General features: G+C 42.8%; 1 protein-coding gene and 1 non-coding gene across 3 annotated transcripts in view; both read left to right on the plus strand.

Moving 5' to 3' along the window:
- Nucleotides 1–14,707, plus strand: part of LOC122540375 (putative glutamate receptor) — a 38,182-nt gene that overhangs the window by 15,443 nt on the left and 8,032 nt on the right. For both annotated transcript variants that reach the window (XM_043676015.2, XM_087980396.1), the window contains exons 5-10: nt 1,871–2,053; nt 2,816–3,042; nt 9,112–9,209; nt 11,823–12,040; nt 13,330–13,555; nt 13,841–14,088. In XM_043676015.2, the coding sequence (XP_043531950.1) occupies nt 1,871–2,053; nt 2,816–3,042; nt 9,112–9,209; nt 11,823–12,040; nt 13,330–13,555; nt 13,841–14,088 (1,200 nt within the window). The remainder of the gene's footprint in view (nt 1–1,870; nt 2,054–2,815; nt 3,043–9,111; nt 9,210–11,822; nt 12,041–13,329; nt 13,556–13,840; nt 14,089–14,707) is intronic.
- On the plus strand, nt 14,296–14,488 carry LOC122540492 (U2 spliceosomal RNA). Its single transcript, XR_006309324.1, has one exon. It is a non-coding gene; the product is annotated as a U2 spliceosomal RNA (small nuclear RNA).

The following is a 14,707-nucleotide window of genomic DNA, read 5'->3' on the forward strand; positions in this document are numbered from 1 at the left end:
TTAACAGAGAAATGAAACTTTAATCCCATCAATAATGAAAGGTGATCATGTATCGGTGTCCTTGCAGTGCATTCCTGCATTATGACATTCTGCCCCAAACTTGGATTATTCATTAACACAAACTCAAGTCCATCAGATCAGTGCCAAAAGTTCTGCAGGAACACTGGTATCAGCTATACTGGCATCAGCTACACTGGCATCAGCTACACTAGTCCAGAGCTGGTGCTCTGTATCTCTGTAAAAAAACTCAGTTAACTCATTAGTGCAAGGTACTTGGGGCTGTCAGTAGATTTTATTCTGTAGTTTTAAGACAATGAGCTATTGCCACAAGTGACCTGGTGGTGGGAAAAGCTGTTTGCTTATATTTGATGGCAATTCCATATATAAACAAAGGAAAAACAATCGAAACTATGAACTGAGGATTCTTATGGGTGCAGTGATACTGCCCTTATGCCTGAATCAGGAGACCCAGGTCAAGTCCCACTTTTTCGAGGGATATGTTATAACAGGTTGACAATGAATGAATAATCTAGGCTGTCACTTAAACTGCAGTGCCAAACATTCTTGCACTATTTGAGCTGGCAACTTGCAGACGAGTTGTAAATCCAAGGTTCCCCAAGCGACCATAAAAGTTCTCACATCTATAATAGTCTTTGTCAACATTTATCCCTCAGCTGGCATTGATAGAGTAGATGATCTTATTACTTCTGATTTTTGACCCCAAGCTTGCCATTTCAATACACCAGCTTGGTCTCACATTAGCGTTACCATCCTAGAGCAAAGCCCAATGCAACTTGAAGGAACAGCACCTCATTTTCCACTTCGGCACTTTACAGTCTTTAAGATTCAATATTGGGTGCAACAACTTCAGACCTTGAACATTGTCCTCCATTTCTATCATACCCTTTCCTATTCCCGTCCATCATGTTTGGATTTTCTCCCAGCAAAACTGATCTATTGTCAACTATTCATACCTACCATTATCATCTCTCCTCTACTACCATTACCATCTCTCCTCTAACATTTGCCCTGGATATTTTCACCAAAGTTCCACTCTTTTTTTTGATACTGGTATAAAGGAAACCTTTTAAGGATTCTTGTGGGGCAATGCTAGTATCCTTAACCCTGTGTCAGAAGGTCCAGCTTCAGGTCTCACCTCTACTGAAGGTATACCATAACATGTCCAAAAAGGTTAATTAAAACAACTAAACCTATCGTTTTCAGTTCTGAAGAAGTCATATTGGCCTTGTTACGTTAATTTTATTTCTCATCCCACAGATGTTGCCAGACTTTGTTGAATTGCTCCAGACCATTCTGGTTGTTTTTGTTATTGGTGGGTGTTGATTAGTGAAAATTGATTGAGATGCTTCCTTACAGTATAACTGCCATTACATTTCGAAGTGCTTAACTGGCTGTCAAGTGTTTTGGGACAGCCTTAAGTTATCTAAGGTGCTATAGAAATGCAAGTTTTGCTCTTTTAAGTAAAACCTCTGCCTCTTCCTCTGGTTTATTCTGTCAGCATATTTTCAGGTCACTTTGGGTTAATCTTCAGTGCCTAATATTCTATTTCGCAAAATATGTTCTTCCTACTAGACAAATCTTATTAAGATTATCTTCCAAAGCACATTTAATGTTGGTTTGTGTGGTGAGAAATATGTACAAAGCCCTGAGCATAGCACTTGGGTAACCAGAATGGATGAGCTTGCATGAGACTAATAAAAAGATTTAAAACACTCAGTCAAATTATAATGATTAGATGCTATTCATGCAGACAAGAAAGGAAAGACTTGCATTACATAGCATACTTCATTGGTGTGATTGGTTCAGTGATCATGTTAATGGAGTTTTCTTGATGTTTTTAATTCAAAAGCAAAGTCCATTCATTATGGCCAAGCCTTCAGGAGGTTTCGAAGGATTCTGTATTGATTTGCTTCAAATTTTCGCGGAAAGGTTAAAGTTCCGTTATGAAATCAAACTTGTGAAGGACGGTTTCTACGGAAGCAGACTGGAAAATGGAAAATGGACAGGAATGCTGGGAGAATTGATGGAAAAAGTAAGCTTTTTTTAAAAGTTTCATTGTTGGGTGATAATCATTGACCGTTCCTCTTTGCCTGAGGTGGTGATGGGCGATCTTCTTGAATAAATCATGAGTCTAGGACTACCCTTCTAGAATAATCACTTATGTTACTGGATGCTACTAAACGAATAAGTAAGTTTAACTTTCCTTCTTTGTGGGTTGGGTGCCAGTCGACTGTTATGATTGAAAGTCAATAATAGAATGGTTATAATTGTCATGAAGTCTATTACACATGCCTCCTGCACATAGGTCTTCAGTCTGGTCAGTATGATGTGGTGTCAGATTCCTGACTGCAAGGTAAATACATCCTATCTGCTCTCTGCATCTACCACAACAGTGAGACCAGAGTGAAAATAACCGGGAACTTCCCTTCAGTGAGGGGCTTACATACCTTAGGTTGTGAAGGAGATACAGTTAATTTTGCATGAACCTGCACACTGCTCCTATATTTTTTACCAATACCCTTGGCTGAATGAAGGGTAATATCAGGAAGTGGCCCAGCTCCTGATCTTTTCCTGATTAAACTTTGTTGCTTTGGGAAGTGCTGTTTATTGTGAAATAGTTCTCAGCACTCATTGCCTAGCACAAAGCATAAGGAATGAAATGGATAATGTTCAGAGTCACGTTGGTAAAGAACAGTGCACCTCACCTGTTGTTTTAACATTCTTGTGTAACTCTAAGCCTGCTGTTGTTGGAGAGAAGGGTAAATAGTAATTTTCACCTCCTGATTCTTCTCAGGAGGCAGACATGGCCATCGCTCCATTGACCATCACCATGGAACGTGAGAAGGCGTTCAGCTTTACCCGTCCGTTCATGTCTGTGGGAATTAGCATCCTGATACGTAAAGACTCCAACAGCCAGGGTGCCAGTCTTTTCCAGTTCCTGAGCCCATTCACGGCTAACACCTGGCTCAGTCTGCTCATCGCCTACACCTTGACCTGTTTCTGCCTGTATCTTGCAGCAAGGTATTCTTTCAATGTTTATTGGATTGAGTTCTGACCCAATTGCACTGGAACGCATGATCAGGTTTCTGATGACAGACAGAAAAAAAGTAAGAAGGAAATGAAGGAGATAAGGAAAGAGGGAGAAAAATGAAGAATTGTGAAAACTGGAAAGTAAGAAAATCTCCTTAGCTTGACATTGGGATTGGGTTATAAGTGTCTATGAGAGAGTGTATGTATGTGTGAGTGTAATGGGGTATAAGTGTGTGAGAGGGTGCGTGTTTGCATGTGAGTGTGAGAGTGTATGTGTGAGCATATGACAGTGAGTGTAAGGGTCTGTAGGAGTAGCGTGTGAATGTGTGTGTGTGTAGTGCAGTGGGGTCATCTGTAGTGCGACATGAACCCAGGGTCCCGGTTGAGGCCATCCACATGGATACTGAACTTGGCTATCAGCCTTTGCTCGGCCACTTTGTGTTGTTGCCTGTCCCGAAGTCTACCTTGGAGGATGGTCACCCGAAGGTCCGAGGCTGAATGTCCTGGACCACTTAAATGTTAGATAGATAGATAGAAGATAGATAGAAGAATACAGCGCAGTACAGGCCCTTGGGCCCTCGATGTTGCGCCGATCCAAGCCCACCTAAACTACACTAACCCACTATCCTCCATATACCTATCCAATGCCCTCTTAAATGCCCATAAAGAGGGCATCCCAGTTCTCCGACTGGGAGGGAACTCTCCTGTCTGTTGATTGTTGTGCGGTGTCCATTCATCTGTTGCCATAGCATTTGCTTGGCTGAGTCACATGACTACCTGCCACGTACACGGTGGGAGGTGGCCTAAGCGAAATGGCAGTATCCGTGTCGACACTCTGACACGTCTTGCAGCGTCTACTGTGACAGGGGTATACGGTTTTGTCCTGAAAGCCGGATAGTTTGCTGTGAACAAAGATCTGTTTGAGGTTTGGTGATTGTTTAGTGAGAGCTGGAGCTCTGGGGAAGGTCTTGGTGAGGTGCTCATCCTCAGCAACTCTTGCTTGGGATCATAGTGTGCCAACACCTTCCACAATGATAGCTGTTTCTTACATGACCATTTCTACAGCTGACCCTTTTTTTAAAGAGTTGATGCCAGGATGTAGGCCAGGTTATATGTAAACTTTCCATAGTAACGTACCAACCTGGGTCACCTTTGATCACCCTCATTATCTTCCAAAACATGTGTCCAGTTTTGTCAGCTTTGTCATCCAAGTAGATCACTTGAGGTGCCTGGAACACACATTTGTTACCTTCTAGGGCATACACTCACCTGAGAGAAATGCCTAAGGACTATGTCCAAGTTCTCTAAGTGCTCTTTATTGGTCTTGCCTATTATTAACACATTATCTAGAGAAATGGTGATCTGGGATAGACCTTGTAAAATGTTCTCCATCATCTGCTGAAAAATTGCACAGGCTGATGATATCCTAATGGCAGTCTTGTTTATTGGTACAAACCCTTATGGGTATTAGTTGTAACATATTTCTGGGAATCCTCATCTAACTGCAATTGCAGGTACACATGGTTCATGCCCAGCTTTATGATGGTCAGCGCCCCTCCAGCCAGCTTTGAGTGTAAGTCCTCTGTGTGAGGGATTGGGTATTTATCCGGCTGTGAAAAGCAGTTTACTGTTTGTTTAAAATCCCCACTAAGGTGAACCAAACTGTTGGGCTTCACAACTGGTACGACTGGAGCTGCCCATTCTGCAAACTGGACTTCTGTTTTCAGTCTTCTGATTTCTGCCTCTATATTTGTCTAAATGGCACTGAGTGGGTCTTGCAGAATTCTGGAATTGTTCCTTGGTCAACCTGCAAGCTGACCTTGACTCCTTTGATAATCCCTAGATCTTCCTGAAAAATGTCTGGCTATTGAATTAGGACTGCACTCAGGCAGCCATTTTCTAATCGAAAAATGTTGAGCCAGTTGAGGTGAATCTTTCACAAATAATGTCGCCCCATCAAAGTTGGGCCCAAGCCTTTTACTACAAGTAGTGGTAACTGAACCAGCTGCTTCTTATAAGAGTCATAGAGTCATTGAGCTGTACAGCAGGGAAACAGACCCTTCCATCCAATTCATCCATTCTGACCAGATATCCTGAATTAATCCAGTCTCATTTGCCAGCATTTGGCCTGTATCTCTTGAAACCCTTGCTATTCATATACCCATCCAGATTCCTTTTAAATGTGTAATTGTATCAGCCTCCACTCATTCCATACACGCAACGCCCTAAGTGTGAAAAAGTTATCCTTTTCAAATCTTGCCCCTCTCACTTTAAACCTATATTGTCTAGTTTTGGACTCCCCATCATGGGGAAAAGGCATTGTCTATTTATCCTATCCATGCCCCTCATGGTTTTATAAACCTCTACAAGGTCACCCCCCCAGCTTCCAAAACTCCAGGGAAAACAGCCCCAGCTTTAGATTAGATTAGATTAGATTACTTACAGTGTGGAAACAGGCCCTTCGGCCCAACTAGTCCACACCGCCCCGCCGAAGCGCAACCCACCCATACCCCTACATTTACCCTTACCTAACACTACGGGCAATTTAGCATGGCCAATTCACCTGACCTGCACATCTTTGGACTGTGGGAGGAAACTGGAGCACCCAGAGAAAACCCACGCAGATAGGGGGAGAACGTGCAAACTCCACACAGTCAGTCGCCTGAGGCGGGAATTGAACCCGGGTCTCTGGCGCTGTGAGGCAGCAGTGCTAACCACTGTGCCATCGTGATATAAAAAAAGTGTGGGAAGAAAAAAAGAGAACAGGAAAAGAACAGGAATGTCAGAGGTTCTGTTCACTAAGAAAAGGAGTGTCAGACATCCTGCTGACTCTGAGAGCTGGCTCTGAGGGAGCTGGATTAGTGTCAAGGACTTTCCACATGTAAATAAAGCATGACTTGGTGACAGGATACTGGCCTCTGTGGAGTTATTTCAAGCATCACCATAACTTCAAACAATGCGACAGGACTGCATTATCACTGATCCCCTCTGGTGGAACTATTTAGAACAGGAGCTTCCAGCAGCTCAATTGTGCCACTTGCTGGAATTTTGTTAGTACAGCAGGTATTTGTAACTTTGCAGAGTTAAACTCCCTGGGCCAAATCTTCAAGGGATCAGAACAATGTGGGCTATGGTGTAATGTTTGGCAGAGTCAGGTGGCAATGGGTGGGGCTATTCACAATGCCAAGATCATCTCACTCCATCGTTATAGCTTTTCACAATGTCAGAAATCACACCACCAGGTTGTAGTCCAACAGGTTTATTTGAAATCACAAACTTTCAGAACGCTGTTTCTTCGTAAGACTCCACCTGATAAAGGACCAGCGCTCCAAAAGCTTGTGAGTTCAAATAAACCTGTTGAGCGATAATCTGATGTTGTGTGACTTCTGACTTTGTCCACCCCACTCCAACACCGGCACCTCCACACCATGGTTTTTCACAGGCAGTATGGTGAGATTCTTGCTAGGAAGCAGCCAGATACCAAATTGACGGGGATTGACGTTTGTTGAAGGCCCTGTTCAGGTCACAACGTGCCTCATTAATATTCAGCCTCCTGATTTACTGAATTTGCCAACAAGCTGGAGGTCAGGAAAACTCAACAAGGAAACCAAAGCATGTACCTGATGAGTTCAGCTCCCCACTTGCTCTGAACAATACCCATGTTGCCCACAAACAAACAATAGCACATGGGCATGATCCATGGTCATCAGGCACGGGCGCCCCTCACCCTGGGACACTGTATCTAGCATCTGGCATCTGCCAATCCCAGATGACTGTCCGGGCACTTCTCCAATGCACTGGAAGAATAGACTCATATTGCAGGATGTAATGGGAATTAGCATTGAGTGGCTGCAACAGGGACACTGTGTGCACAGGGCCTGGCACGAACTCGCAGACTGGCGGGGTTATATCCCAGTGCTGCTCACTTGCTCTCTGTGTGCACACTCACACTGTGGCTACCTACGTGCTCGGCCTTGCCTTCCCTTGCCATGTAATTTGAACAGACACAACAACAGGTAGCTTTTCTTGCTGCTAAGCAATTCATACTGCTGTGGCTGCACATCTTATAGCACTGCAACGTGCTACATCAATGTCACTCCTGCTCTATGTGACATCCAGTTGGGGTTTCACTGGTCGGGGGTTGTGGGTGGTGTGGTGGTGTATTGGGAATGGGTAACGGTCAGTCTGTTGGCTCCATGGTGGCAAGGCTGAGGGGGTAAGGTTAATGCAGTAAGGAAGATGCACAGGCACCAGTCAAGAGTCTGGGCACTTCTAGTCCAGGGCAGTCCAGTCAGTCTGTTGAGGGAGTGGATCATGGTCATGAGATCAGGGGGGCAGTGGTCAAGTGTTTTCATTGCTGCAGAACCAAGCCCTGGCAGCTTCGCCTTCTGGACTGGGGACTGCAGGCTCCAGGGAAGAGTACAATGGTGAAGTAGCTTAAAAATGTGTTGCTGGAAAAGCGCAGCAGGTCAGGCAGCATCAAAGGAACAGGAGAATCGATGATTCGGGCATAAGCCCTTCTTCAGGAATCGGCAGCATCAAAGGAACAGGAAAATCGATGTTTCGGGCATAAAACCTTCTTCAGGAAGTAGACAGCTGTTAACACACTCAGAGGTGGCTGGATAAGTGACCTGTGAGGGAAGGAGCTGTGGGAAACACCTTTCTTTTGGCTTTTGTTCACTGGCACACAGGAAAGCAGGTCGCCTACTCTGTGGCCATCCTACATCATGGATCCGGTCTGTGTGATACACCTCCCTGACACAACCAACTGTTGGACAATCCATTGTCAGCACACCTTGCACACAGAGGGAGCGCTGAACACACGGAATGTTGTAAAAGGATGGCTAAAGGTTTTCAACATGACCCAATATCATGTATATGCATTGCTCCCCATGCTTTTAGATAGCACAGTAGGCTCTCAGCATAGACCTCTATCCATGGAGTCTCATCTGTGCCCAAGAAGTATTGCTGGGTGATGTGAAAACACCATTAGTACAAACACAGGGAGACTCTCAACACAGGTAGGTTAAAATCAAGAACATAAACTGAAGGTCACTTACAAGAAAGCCACTTTCACCCATGTCATCAAAGTATGTTTTCTTCTTTCTCTCCCTCCTACAGCACGATGGATCAGTGGTTAGCTCTACTACCTCAGAGCACCAGGGACCCAGCTTCAATTCCAGCCTCAGGCGACTGTCTGTGTGGAGTTTGCGCATTCTCCCCGTGTCTGTGTGGGTTTCCTCTGGGTGCTCTGGTTCCTCCCACAATCCAAAGATGTGCAGGTTAGCTGGATTGGCCGTGTTAAATTGCCCATAGTGTCCAGTGGTATGTAGATTGAGTGGGATGCTTTTTGGAGGGTCAGTGTGGATTCGATAGGCTGAATGGCCTGCTTGCACACTAAAGGGATACTATGATACTCCATCTTAGTGGCCTCCCTGGACTCCCGCTGGGGTCAAAGGAGCCTGCTCAGCTGTTGAGTCCATTAGCCCTGGATGGGCGGAAGGGTGACCCAGAGGACACCTATCTAGATGGGCTAGGCATGTTATGGATCTTCTTGCTAGGGTAAGTCAACCCTCCTTTGCCTCAAGTTCCAAGGGTCACAAGGGAATTGGCAGGCTGGAGATGGAGGGCCTAGCCATCAGTGCAGGATCCTGAGTCTGGGTGCACAGCGACCTTTTAAAGATGGCATAGCTGTAATGGATTCTGAGTTTTCTGAGTGGTGAGTTTTTATGGGAATGGCGTGTGGTAAGATAGGGCAGAAATTGGACATAAGAGCGCGATGTGAGAATGATAGCTAATTAATGACATTGGTTTGGTAAAACAGGACAAGAAACTCTCCAAAATACTCAATGCAACTTGGCTGAAAAGCATAAGGTTCAGGGTCCCTCTATCTGTTTGCTCAAACACTTCCAGGACATGAGACAGCACGGCTAAAGTAAATATTGCACTTTAAAAGTTTATGGTTATAAAAATTGGATGGGGTAAAATATTGTTGTTGCAGAGAATTACTAGATGTTAATACAACAATGTGCAATATTTGATGCAATCATCATTTTGCAGACTGAGTCCCAATGAGTGGAGGGAGCCCGAAGTTGAAGATACTCATTTCTCACTGCTTGACAGTTTCTGGTTTGGAGTCGGTGCTCTCTCTCTACAAGGTAAAGTATCTCTAAGCATAGAGTCAGCAGCTGACAGTGCGTTTGAATGAGCCCAGGTTCTGTCCTCTGGATTGTCATATTTTCCATGATTTGCTAAGGTTTAAAAGACTGGTTAGTGCTAATCTTCCAGTTCAGCTTTGTTTTTCAATTTTGATTTATTATTATCAAATATACTGAGACACAGTGAAAAGTTCTGTTTTCTGTGCTAATCAGACAAATTATACATAAGTACAGCAGGGTAATAGAACATAATGCAAAATATAGTGTTACAGCTATAGAGAAGGTGCAGAGAAAGATCAATTCTAATATGAGAGATCTGGTCATAAGTCTGACAACAGTGGGGATGAAGCTGTTCTTAAATCTGTTGTTAAGTATTTTCAAACTTTTGTATTTTCTAACCAATGGAAGATAGTATAACCAGGTTGGGTGGGTTCTTTGATTATGTTGGCTGCTTTCCAGAGGCAGCGGGAAGTGCAGACGGAGTCAATGGTTGGAAGGTTGGTTTTCATAATGGACTGAGCTGCATTCACAACTCTCTGTAATTGGTTGCAGACTTGGACAGAGCAGTTGCCATACCAAGCTGTGATGAATCTGGATAGGATGCTTTCTTTGGCGATTGACATAAGACTGCAAAAGAACCTAAAATCCCTTCAACTTCTGTGCCACAGGTCTCTGGAGTTTCATTGGCTCCTGCTTCAAGGTCCTAGAAGAGTCAGTCAGAATACTGTAGATATATATATATAGGTGAAACTGTTCTTCAATGGTAATAGTGATCTTCAATAGTACAGTGCTCACTGTTTACTGTCCTCCAATGATATAACACTCCCTCATTGCTGTCCAACCAATAGGGCAGCATTCACTAAGCAGTGCTCATATAATAGTGTAGTACTTTGTTAGTACTTCACTGAATGTAAGTCTAGATTTAATACTCAAGCACCCGCACTTGAGATTGAACAGGAAACTTGCCCATTTAGAGATGCCAGTGCTGTTATTGACTCTTGACTGACTCATCAAAGGAATGTAGGAACAAGATTTGACTACTTAACACTGCAAACCTGCCCAGTCATTCAATAAGATTATGGTTTATTAGAACCTGCTCTATATTCTGTACTACTTTTGGCTCACAAAATTCCAGCAATCTCAGATTTAAAAGTAACAACTGATCCAACTTCTATAACAGTTTATGGAAGGGATCAAATTTTAAATTTAAATATCCTTCAGGTGTTTCTTAACTTCACTTCTGTTTCTAACTTAGGTTACATCCACTATTCCTATACTCCTCAATTACAAGAACTAATTTTCCTTTAACATCCCTATGAGTTCCACTTAGTATTTTGAAACTATCAATTAAATGACAACTACAATCTTTCAACGTCCAGGAATATGACCTCAGTTTGTACAATCTCTTCTTGTAGTGTAATATTTGGAGTCTAGGAATCAATGTGTCAATCTATGTTGCTGTCTCTTCAATACTAATATAGCCATCCACAGATATGGTGCTCACAGTGCTCCAAGAGCTATCTAACTATTATAGCTGCAGCACAACTGATTACCCTTTGTAAGAATGTGAGAAATAAGAGCAGGAATAGACCATTCAGCCCCTTCAGTCTGCCCCACCATTCTGTAAGATCACAGCTGTTTTGCCCCAGCCCTCAACTCTCCATTAATTTGACAAAGGATCAGTTAGACTCGAAACGTCAGCTCTTTTCTCTCCTTACAGATGCTGCCAGACCTGCTGAGATTTTCCAGCATTTTCTCTTTTGGTTCCCCATTAATTCAGCTCAGCACTACCCTGAATATCTCCTTATTCTTTAGCTATGCCTACTAGTTTGAAGGTCCCCACTAGTGGAAACATGATAGATATTATCTACATCTATCCTCTATTCTAGCTTTCTGGGTGCAAGTCCTAAATTTCAATTGCTTTCTTGATTATTTTCTGTACCTATCTAGAGCTTTTTAACAATCTGTATTCAGGATCTCTTCAGAGCTCCACTGTTTCTAGTTTTTCATTGTTTAGAAAGTACTCTTTCCACTTTCTTTAAAAGCAGAGTTCGGAAATGGGAGAGAGGAGTGCTGTGCATTACTCTGGTCTTCACAACACAACAATGATAATAAGACACAAGACTTACAGGGGAGATAGCAGAATAGAGGGGCCAATATTGACTGAAAGAATTGAACAGTCTGTGGCCCTTTTCTCTAGGAAAACGAACGAGGAGTGACCTAAAAAATCTTCATAACAATAAATTTTGGTAACAGAGATAAAAAAGATATTTTGACTGGTGGGAATCCAAAACTAGAATACGTTGTCGTCACTAATAAATTTAATAAGGAATTTAGGAGAAATGTTTTCATGGAAAAAATGTGGAACCCAATATCATATTGTAAGTTAGGCGAGCTGAATAGCATAGATAATTCTATGAGAAAACTAGGCAAGCAAGGTCGGGGGAGGGGGGGGGGGGGGGAAGGAATAGACAAATGTACTGATTGGATGAGTCAATGTAGGGTACAAAAAGAATCTTGTGGGCTATAAGCACCAGTAGGGTCAAGTTGGGCTGAATGGCCTGTTTTTGCACTAAGTTCTGTAAAAACAATATCCTTATTATATTTCACTAGGTGTGGGGCCACATCCCAGATCTCTGTCCACACGTATCATTGGGACAACCTGGTGGCTGTTCAGCATCATTTTCCTGGTAGCATACGCTACATATTTTGCAGCCTCATTGAATTCAGAGGCACAGGCACCACTGATCAATTCCTTTGCTGACCTTGCAAAACAAAACGAAATTGACTATGGCACAGTATATGGCGGTTCAACGTTCTCATTCTTCAAGGTATGTGCTTGGACGTGGATAAGCATGGATCTGGCAACATACTGGTTACACTAAGGACAAAAAAAAATCCAGGTGCTTAGACTAATAATTTGTACAATGTGTGTGCAAGTCCCATAATGGTAGCTAGTGAATTTGAATTCAATATCTAAAAATAAAATCATAACAATTCCTGAAACTCCTATCAGTAAATGCAGCAGTAAACGCCCTTCCTGATGATGGGCTTATGCCCAAAACATCGATTCTCCTGCTCCTCGGATGCTGCCTGACCTGCTGTGCTTTTCCAGCACCATACTCTCGACTCTGATCTCCAGCATCTGCAATCCTCACTTTCTCCTAGTAAAAGTAAGCAAGAGTCTGTCAGACTGTCATAAAAGAAACAGTGGTTCACTAATTTATTTTATGGAAATAAATTATGAAATGTTGGCATGTAACTCTGTATGATTAACTCTTGGCCAAGGAAGTCACTCAAAAGCTTAAGGAAGTTCACCTCCCATCTCCTCAAAGTAGCTATGGATGGGCAACAAATACTGGTCTTGCCAGTGATGCCCACGTAGAAGTGCAAAATGTTAAACACCCTTAAAGTGTAAAAAGTTCATGATTTGAAAAATCTTGATAACGAATCAGTGTAGAGCAGCAGAGCACCCATCAGTAAAGAATGCTTAGCTAATTGGGGGTGAGATCAGCGTAGCTAAATACTAATAAAGTCTAAGGTGACAGCTCTTGTGCCACCATAGTAGAATCCCTACCTCAGGACCAAGAGACCCAGGTTCAAGTCCCACCTCCTCTAGAGGTGTGTAATAACATCCCTGAACAGGTTGATTAGAAAATATCTAGAGTATAATAAGGCAACAGTGAAATCCATCAATGTCATCAACAGATGAGGATGAATCAAGTCACCCAAAGCCTTGAGTCCTTTCACAATGTTGTGGCTGGTGGAAATCTGAAAAGAAAGCAGGAAATGTTGAAAAATAGAAAGTAGGTCAGGCAGCATCAGTTGAAATAGAAAACAGGGAGCTAACAATTGAGATTGATGATCTTTTATCAGAGCTGGGAAGAGTTAGTGATTTAAAGGTTTATAAGCAGATGCAAAGCTAGTGGAAAAAGGGTAAGAAAGATCTGCATTACGGTGGAGAGTAGCATTTGATGAAAAGTTAAAGGGATGACTGAAGAACAAATGATGAATGTAGAAATCTAAGCTGCTGAGTGATTAGCATTTATCTAATTTCTACTTATCCTTCTATTAACGAATGTTACTCTTATTGAAACAAATATCTTCAATATCATTGCAGCTCTCAAAGATTGAAACCTACCATAAAATCTATGAGAGAATGAACAATAAAGGTGATTCTGTCTTAGTTCATACAATGAAAGAAGGGATACAACGAGTGCTCGACTCCAACTACGCCCTGATTGGTGAATCCTCAACAATAGACTTGGCTGTTGCAGAGCACTGCAACTTGATGAGGGTCTCCAACTTTGCAGCTATTAGGGGATATGGAATTGCCACTCGCCTCGGTGAGTTGCAATCTTTTTTGCTAAATCAGTTGGCTCATTTAAGATAGATGGATGTGTTTCTAGAGAAATTTTATATTCTGACTGGAATTCGAAGAATTTGAGTTGACTTTGATATGCTTTGGAAAGTCCTGGTGACAGGTGATGCTTTATATAACTTCACACCTACTCAACATTCCATATCTCCTTCCCCACATCAAATGAATATTGTCTTCTCACAGATGTATTGTTTAATTATCAATTGTGCTTCAGGAATATATCATGCTTTGTCTTGTTTTTTGTCTCAAGGTGACCCACTTAGAGACTATTTAACTCAGACCCTTTTGGAGCTTGAGGAATCTGGACAACTTCAGCAGCTGCAAGCAAAATGGTGGAAGTCTTCATGTGGTCATTCTGAACACTCAGCAGAATGGAGTCCACTGGAAGTAAAGCAGATTGGAGGCACCTTCCTGTTTCTAGGAATTGGAGTGTCGTTGGCCTTAGTTGTTGCTTGCATCGAATTGGCTGTGAAATCAAGAAAAAAGGCTGATCAAGATGTATGTATTCCAGTAATTCCTTCTTTCAAATCCCAAAGACATTTTCTCCTCCTCTTCTTAATTTATTACATCACACAGCAAAGGCAAAATCCCAACATCTTTTCCCATGGTGCCTCAGGTAGATGAGACAAAACACTTTCACAGAGGACAAGGAAAAAAATTAAACAAACTTTACTATTTGTCTAACTCTTTCCAATACACAAACAGATCGCTTCTCGGCCTTTTGGCTTAGAACAATGTGTAGTTTCTGTTCTTATCAGTTTAATATCTGATACGTCCCCCATGTGGGGCACTGTCTATTAAATTGATTTTTGGAGCAGGGAGATGGACTAGGAGCTTGCTCTGTTCACTCCACACATTGGCCTGGTATTGCAGTACCTCCAGGAACAGTGTACTCATCATGGGGCAGCACGGTGGTTAGCACTGCTGCCTCACAGCGCCAGAGACCCGGGTTCAATTCCCGCCTCAGGCAACTGTCTGTGTGGAGTTTGCACATTCTCCCTGTGTCAGCGTGGGTTTCCTCCAGGTGCTCTGGCTTCCTCCCACAGTCCAAAGATATGCAGGTCAGGTGAATTGGCTATGCTAAATTGCCCGTAGTGTTAGGTGAAGGGGTAAATGT

Source organism: Chiloscyllium plagiosum, unplaced genomic scaffold (genome assembly GCF_037043375.1).
Source record: "Chiloscyllium plagiosum isolate Xiang-an unplaced genomic scaffold, Cpla_swu_hap1 HiC_scaffold_37, whole genome shotgun sequence".
Lineage (NCBI taxonomy): Eukaryota > Metazoa > Chordata > Chondrichthyes > Orectolobiformes > Hemiscylliidae > Chiloscyllium > Chiloscyllium plagiosum.